Consider the following 8,363-nt stretch of genomic DNA (forward strand, 5'->3'; position numbering starts at 1 on the left):
GTTTTGTTCTTGTTGCCCAGGCTGCAGTGTAATGGCACAGTCTTGGCTCACTGCAACTTCCGCCTCCCGGGTTCAAGCAATTCTTATGCCTCAGCCTCCCAAGTAGCTGGGTTTACAGGTGCCCACCACCATGCCCAGCCAGTTTTTTTGTATTTGTAGTAGAGACGAGGTTTTACCATGTACTCCTGACCTGAGGTGATCTGTCTGCCTTGGCCTCCCAAAGTGCTGGGATTACAGGCATGAGCCACCATGCCTGGCCAGAATTGTCTTCACTCACGCTACATGCCTTACCTCCAAGACGTCTTAAACATGTATTTTTAGACACATAGAACAAACTAAAAGTGATGTGGACAAAGTTCAGCAGCTTCTCAAGCCCAGATTTATTGCCTTTGGGAGTCCTTTGTGTCTTGCCTTGGTAATGTCCAAAGGCCTATTCTGTTCAAGATACCATGATGACTTCTCTGAAGTTGAGAAATGTAAGATTCAACCAGATGAAGAACTCTGCTATTACCACATTAATTACCGTATGCCATCTGGGGATTTTTGTTTTTAAATGCCCTGTCATCATGTGGTAGATCTATATATGCTGACATGGAAAGATCACTAAGACATAACTTTTCGTGAAGAAAAAGGGAAACCAAAGAACAATATAGATTGCTTGATTGTATTTACATTAAAAGTAAAATAAGATAACTGTTTGTAATATACATATAATGCCGAAAAAAAGACAAAACTCATTGTTTAGGGGGCAGCTGTGAGATTAAAGGGGAGACTTTCACATTTTACTTTAATTACGTTACTTTAAATGCATTCAACAGATGGTTATGGAGCCCTGACTCTGTACCTGGCACTGTTCTAGGCTCTGAGGATTCAGCATTGATCAGAAGACAAAAATTCCTGCCCTCGTGAAGTTTATATTTAGTGGAAGAGACAGACAATAAACCAAGCAGTAGAGTAAGGCAATAAGTATTATGGAAAAAGCAAGGCCGGGAAGCAGTAAGGAGAATTATGGACAGGAAATGAGAGTTCTAATTAGACAAGATGGGGCTGTCAGAGAGGGCGCTGCTGTGAAGAGGGCATCAGAATCAAGATGGCATCAAGGGGAGGGGAGGGAGCTAGCCAGGTGCATTTCTGTGGCAAGGGCATTCCCTGTAGTGGGAACAATGAGTGCATAGACATTGAGGCTGGACTAAAGAGGACCTGATGGGTTTGAGGAACATTTAGGAGCGTACCATATCAGAGGCTGGGTGAACACTACAGGGTGGGTGGGTGGGTGGGTGAAAGAAGTCAGATGAGGCTGTGGGCAAGGACTTTGACTCTCACTCTGAGTTATTTGGGGAGCTGCTGAAGAGTTTTAAACAGAGAGGACGGGATGTCCTGTGTTTTAATTTGAGCTCTCTGGCTGTCATGTTGAAAATGGAGAGGGAAGACCAGTAAGAATAAACTCCAAAAAAGATTATGGTGGCTTATACCACAATGGTGGCAGTGAAGATGGTAAGAAGTGGTGAGAAACTTTATATATATGTTTTGAAGATTGTGACAATAAGACCTACTGACAGGTGGGATGATAGATGGAAGAAAAAGGGAAGAGTAAATAATGACACCAGGGTCCTTGGTCCAGGTCAAGAATGGGGTTGCTTTGACTGAAGAGTAGCTGGTAGTAGGAGTAGTAGCAGGATATCAGAAACTCAACTGGACGTGTGATGTCCAAAGAATGATGCCTAGATAGGCATTTTGGTAGGTACTAATTTTTATTAATAAAAATAATAAGAGCATACATCAATGAAATTAAAAACAGAAAGTGCATAGAGAAAAATCAATAAAACCAAAAGCCACTCCTTTGAAAACCTTATTAAAATCAATAAGTCTTTAGTCAAGCTAAGAAAAAAGATGATACAAATTACTAATGTCAGAAATGAAATAAAGGACATCACCACAGATTTTATGGACACTAAAAGGATAATGAAGGAATATGATGAACAATTCTATACCCACAAACTTGAAAACCTAGATGACACAGGCCAATTCCTTGAAAGGTAAAATTGCCAAAACTCACATAAGAAGAAATAAGCAATCTGAATAATTCTATATCTATTAAGGAAATCAAATCAATAATTAATAAGCCTCCAAAACAGAAAGCACCAACCCAGATAGGTTTACTGGTTTCTACTAAACATTTAAAGGAGAAATGATACCAATACTCTACAGTCTCTTCCAGAAAATAGAAGCAGAGTGAATACTTCCTAACTCATTCTACCAGGCCAGTTTTATCCTGATACCAAACCAAAGACATTACAAGAAAAGAAAACAATAGACCAGTATCTCTCATCAACACAGATGCAAAAATCCTTAACACACTATTAACAATTAAAATCCAAAAATGAATAAAAAGAATTATTCACCATGATCAAAAGGGATTTATACTGGGTATACATGGCTGATTTAACTTTTGAAAAATCAACTAATGTCATTCATCATATCAACAGGCTAAAGAAGAAAAAGCTCATGGTTATATCAGTAGATGCAGAAAAAACATTTAACAAAATTCCACACCCATTCATGATAAAAATTCTCAGTGAACTAGGAATAGAGAGGACCTTACTCAACTTGATAAGGAACATCTACAAAAATCATACTGCTTACATCATATTTAAAGGTAAGAAACTCAAAGCAATCCTGATAAGATTAGGGACAAAGCAAGGATGTTCTCTGACACCAGTGCTTTCAACATTGACCTGGAAGTCCAGTCCTAACTAATGCAGTAAGACAAGAAAATAAAATAAAAAGAATATATCTTGAGAAGGAAGAAATAAAACTGTCTTTGTTCACAGATGATATAATCATCTATGTAGAAAATCCAAAAGAATTGACAAAAAAATCTCCTGGAACAATATAATAAGCAATTATGGCAGGGTTGCAGGATACAAGGTTAATATACAAAAATCAATTGAATTCTTTTTTTAAGAAAAAAAATTTTGAGACAGGGTCTCACTCTGTCACCCAGGCTGGTGTGTACTGGCATGATCATGGCTCACTGCAGCTTTGACCTCCCTGGGCTCAGGTGATCTTCACACCTCAGCCTCTCAAGTAGCTGGTACTTCAGGTGCACACTAACATACCCTGCTAATTTTTGTATTTTTATATAGAGATGGGGTTTTGCCATGTCACCCAGGCTAGTCTTGAACTCCTGAGGCTCAAGTATTAGCCTCCCAAAGTGCTGGGATTACAGGCATGAGCCACCACACCCAGCCAATTGATTTCTTATATACCAGCAAAGAACAGGTGGAATTCGAAATTAAAAACACATGACCATTTACATTAGAACCCCAGAAATAAAATACTTAAGTATTAATCTAACAACATATATATGACTTATATGAGGAAAACTATAAAACTCTTGTGAAAGAATCAAAGAATTAAGTTAATGGAGAGATATTCCATATTCATGGATAGGAAGACTTAATATTGTCAAGGTATCAGTTCTTCCCAACTTGATATATAGATTCAACATAATCTCAATCAAAATTCCAGCAAGCATAAAATCAAATAAATCCACCAAGTTATTTTGTGGATATTGACAAACGGATTCTAAAGTTTAAAGAGAGAAGCAAAAGACCCAGAATAGCCAACACAATATTAAAGGAGAGAATAAAGTCAGAGGACTGACTTTATCTGACTTTAAGACTTACTGTAGAGCTACAGGAAATAAAACAGTGTGAAAAGAATAGACAGACAGATCAGCAGAACAGGATAGAAGAGCCCAGAAATAGACCCACATAAAATAGTTAATTGATCTTTGGCAAAGGGGCAAAGGCAATACAGTGGAATAGAGACTTTATCTTTTCAACAAATCGTGCTGGAAAAACTGGACATCCACATGAAAAATTCAGTCTAGGCACAAATCTTACACCCTTCACAAGAATTAACTCAAAATAGATCATAGACATAAATACAAAACACAAAACTATAGAATTCCTAGAAGATAACACAGGATGAAATCTAGGTGACCTTGGATATGGCAGTGATTTTTCAGATACACCACCATGGACAATCCATTAAAGAAAGAATGGGTAAGTTGGACTTCCTTAAAATTTAAAACTTCTGCTCTGTAAAAGACAATGTCAAGAGAATGAGAAGAGAAGCCACAGTCTGTGAGAAAATATTTGCAAAGGACAACCTGATAAAGTACTGTTTTCCAAAATATGCAACGAACTTTTAAAACTCAACAGTAAGGAAACATCCTGATTAAAACCTGGGCAAAAGTCTGAACAATCAAAGAACCCTTAAAAAATACAAAGAACGCTTAAAACTCAACAGTAAGGAAACAACCTGATTAAAACCTGGGCAAAAGTCTGAACAGTCACCTCACCAAAGAGGATATACAAATGGAAAATATATTAGCACCACATGTCACTAGGGAATTGTATGTTAAAACAACAATGAGATACCAATACACATCTATTACAGGAGCCAAAATACAAAACTAACATCACCAAATGCTGGTGAGGATGTAGAACAACAGGAATTTTCATTTATGCTGGTGGGAATGCAAAAAGGTGCAGACAATTTGTCAGAAACTGTCAAACTGTCTGTAGTTCTTACAGAACTAAACATACTCTTATCATATGATCCAGTGATCATACCCCTTGGAATGTACCTAAATGAACTGAAAACTTATGTCCACACAAAAATCTGCATACAGATGCTTATAGCAGAGTTATTTTTAATTGCCAACATTTGGAAGCAGCAAAGATGTCCTGCAGTAAATGAATGGATACATAAACTGCAGTGCATCCAGACAATGGAATATTATTCAGCACTAAAAAGATATGAGCTATCAAGCCATGAGACGACATAGAGGAAATTTAAATGCATATTACTGAGCGAAAGAAGCCAATCCAAAAATGCTACACACTGTGATTCCAACTATATGACATTGTCGAAAAGGCAGAACTTTGGAGACAATAAAAAGATCAGTGGTTGCCAGGGGTTGGGAGTGGGGAAGGATGACTAGCAAAGCACAGAGGAATTTTAGGGTGGTGGAACTATTCTGCATGATCCTATAAGGGTAGATAGATGTTGTTACACATTTTTCAAAACCCATGGAATATACAAAACCAAGGATGAACCCTAATTTAAGCAATAGACTTGAGAGGATGTGGCAACATAGGTTCATTGATTGTAACAAGTGTACCACCGAGGTGCGGGTTGTGGCTACTGGAGAAGGCTTCCATAGGGAGGGAGCGTAAGGGAAGTCTCTGTAGTTTCTGCTCTGTTTTGCTGTGAACCTAAAACTGTCCTAAAAATTAAAGTTTGTTAATTTAAAAAAAAAATATTTGGAGTTTTAAAACACAAATCAAAGACTAGTTACAGTCTATTAAGACTGTGAATGTATGTAGCAATTCTGCTTGTGAAGGGAAATACACTATTTAACATGAAATTATACTCCTGACACAATATGCTATATATACAGGGACCTCAGAACTAGTAAATTTTCAACATATGAGTCCAGTGACTAGTAAGAATGAATAAAAATGAAGCTCCTTTAGTTAATCTAAGCAAGGGAACATCTATTTATAGTTACTAATTAAAGGACTCTGTAAAGCAGGAAAACCATGCATGGTAAGTGGTAAGCAGCAAACTTCTGTGGATTTGGGCCTCATGATGGTTTAAAATTGCCTTGCAATGTGATCTCACAAGTGGCTGACATTTGACTATAGTCCATTTGCCAGCCAAGGTAAGTCCCTGCCCATTGCTGTCTGCAGCTGGCCCCAAGCTCTTGCTGGACAGGAATGCCTTAAAGGGGACACACACTGGGAGGCAGTTCAGAAAGAGGGAAACAGGGAGGAGGTGTAAGTAGGACAAAGAAAAGTCAAACTACAGAGGAATCATCAAGAAAATAATAGAATAAATTGAGAACCCAAGGGGATGGAAAAAAATAGCAAGCAAGGAGAAAAAGAAGAAAAGGTAATAGTGTAAGTAGAAAAAACTGTTAGTGGAAGGCAGGTTAAACTTGGAAGGAAAAATGAACAAAAAAGCAAAGTAGGAGTGTTGGAATTTACAACAATAGAGCACCACATCATCTCTTCTGCTCAATAATTTTGGAATTGTTGGCTGATGCATTAGCCCAGTGGTTCTCAACTGGGGGTATCTCATCCTCCCACTCAAGAGACAGTTATCAATGTCTGCAAACATTAGGATGTGCTAAGGGTGCTGCTCGATATCTGAAAATACACAAGACAGCTCCCCACCTCCAAGGAATTCTCTGGTCCAAAATGTCAAGAACAGAGAGGGTGACAAACTGCATTGGCCCATTGTCAGCACCAGTTCCAGACTCCAAGTGACTGTGCTTCAATTCACCCACTGTTTTCTGACCTATATCGTGTTGTACTGCATACAGATCAAGTCGATGGTCAGACCTCAGCAAAGAAATTAAAATTTGGCTGATAAATATATCCTGAGTAGAGAATCCTTTGCTTCACTCTTTCTTTCAGCAACTGCTCAGTGAGGACCTGCTGTGTGCCCACGGCTGTCAGCACTTACCAAAGGCTGTGTGGGCTTCAGGGATGGAGAACAGATTAGTGGTTCTTCAGAGATGGAGAACAGATCAGTGGTTGCCAGGGTTGAGGGATGGTGGAGAGGAGGGGGTGGGTGTGACTTCCCAGTGGTGATGGCGCAGTACTGTGCCTTGGTTGCCATGGTGGTTACGTGAACCCACACGTGATGAAGTCACACAGAAGCATAGGCACACTTTGTACCCCTGTCAGCATCTGGGTTTTGATATTGTGCTATAGTTATGTGAGACATAACCACTGTGGGAAATTTGGGAAAGGGTACACAGGACCTCTCTGTACTACATTTGTATCCTTCTGTGAATTTAAACTTATTTCAAAATAAAAGTTTTTTTTAATTCAAACCTTAAAAGGGAAAAAACAAGATTGGCCAAACAACTAATGAAAGATGTAATTGTAACCAGGATAGACAGGAATAGTCCATGCACACAGAACCCCATGCAGATCTATAAATAGAAAGGGCCAGAAAAGCAGCATACTCTTGGAGTGTGGTACTGAAGCTGGGAAAACAAACTCACTTTTTATTAAAATTGACCTATTCAGATGCAGTGCCAATAAGAAATAATTATGCCCTCTTGTGGAATCAAAATACTTCCATTTCAGTGAAAGATACCTTTGTTGAAGTCTAACACTAAGTTATGTCATATCTAATACTGTTTAATTGCATGTTTTGTTATAGGGACAAGCAGATCTTTTGAAATATGCTAAGAATGAGACTTTGGAGAACCTGAAACAAATCCATTTTGCTGCTGTTTCATGTGGACTTAATAAACCAGGCACCGAAAATACTGATGTCCAGAAGCCACGCCGGAGCTTGGAAGTCATACCTGAAAAAGCAAATGATGAAACTGGAGAATGAGGAAACTTACAATAAATCATTATGGAGTTTATAACTCTAGGACCAATTGTAGTCAGATGGGACATTTGCTTTGCACTCGCTAATGAGAATGATATTCGGGATTTTAAAGCACAACTGGAATAGCTAATTACAGTCTATTAAAACTGTGAATGTATGTAGCAATCCTGCGTGTGAAGGCAAATAAACTCTATAGCAAGCAATTATATTGCTGGCCAAAATATGCTATATTTGTATACAAAGACATTCTAACTCAGTTCCAGTATGAAGAACAGATTATTCACTCTAGCTCCATTGAGAAACATTTTCCTAAGTGAAAACAATTTCTTAAGATGGAAATGGATTGGATTGTCAAATTATTATTTATTGGAGAAAAAACCTGATCTACGCATTTTTACTTATGTGGGGTTGCCAGAGTATCTGGGTTCTAGATGATTTTGGTGGCATGCTTGCTGAGCCATAATTACTAAGGAGAATGTAAGTGGACAGGTTCCCTGAATCCTCGGGGTCCTTGGAGAGCCATCGAGGAGAATGTGCAATTGGACTGAAGCTCCCTGGCTGAAGATACATGCCGAGTCAGCACATGGGTAGAGATGATGTAAAAGCAACAAATCTGGAAACAATACATTGTAAATAGTTTTTCATTGTATGAAGTAGTGTTCACATTAAAAAGATGTTTTATGATATTTCTCCAATAGCAGTACATGTGTTTAATGAAGCCTTAACTTTTAAGATTTCTGGTTCAAAATATTCTACTCTTAAGCGTGGCCACTTACTTGTTGAACAGCTTTGTCAAAAATAAGTTGCTTGTCTGGGCTGACCTTATTTTGCTTTTGGTAAGGTTTCAACAGCTTTAAGCAACAGCAGCTGACTGTAAAGTGAACCGAGATACCCACAGCTGCCCTCTTGATGCTTCTGAATCAGGTCTGTAGTGA

At 38.4% G+C, this 8,363-nt stretch overlaps 1 protein-coding gene across 2 annotated transcripts in view; it reads left to right on the forward strand.

Moving 5' to 3' along the window:
- PLCL2 (phospholipase C-like 2) overlaps positions 1 to 8,125 on the forward strand; it is a 211,021-nt gene extending 202,896 nt beyond the window's left edge. For both annotated transcript variants that reach the window (XM_011933713.1, XM_011933714.1), the window contains exon 6: positions 7,252 to 8,125. In XM_011933713.1, the coding sequence (XP_011789103.1) occupies positions 7,252 to 7,431 (180 nt within the window). In that variant the 3' untranslated portion in view covers positions 7,432 to 8,125. The remainder of the gene's footprint in view (positions 1 to 7,251) is intronic.
- The last annotated feature ends 238 nt before the right edge of the window (positions 8,126 to 8,363 follow it).

Source organism: Colobus angolensis, unplaced genomic scaffold, assembly GCF_000951035.1.
Source record: "Colobus angolensis palliatus isolate OR3802 unplaced genomic scaffold, Cang.pa_1.0 Scaffold129, whole genome shotgun sequence".
NCBI classification, from domain to species: domain Eukaryota; kingdom Metazoa; phylum Chordata; class Mammalia; order Primates; family Cercopithecidae; genus Colobus; species Colobus angolensis.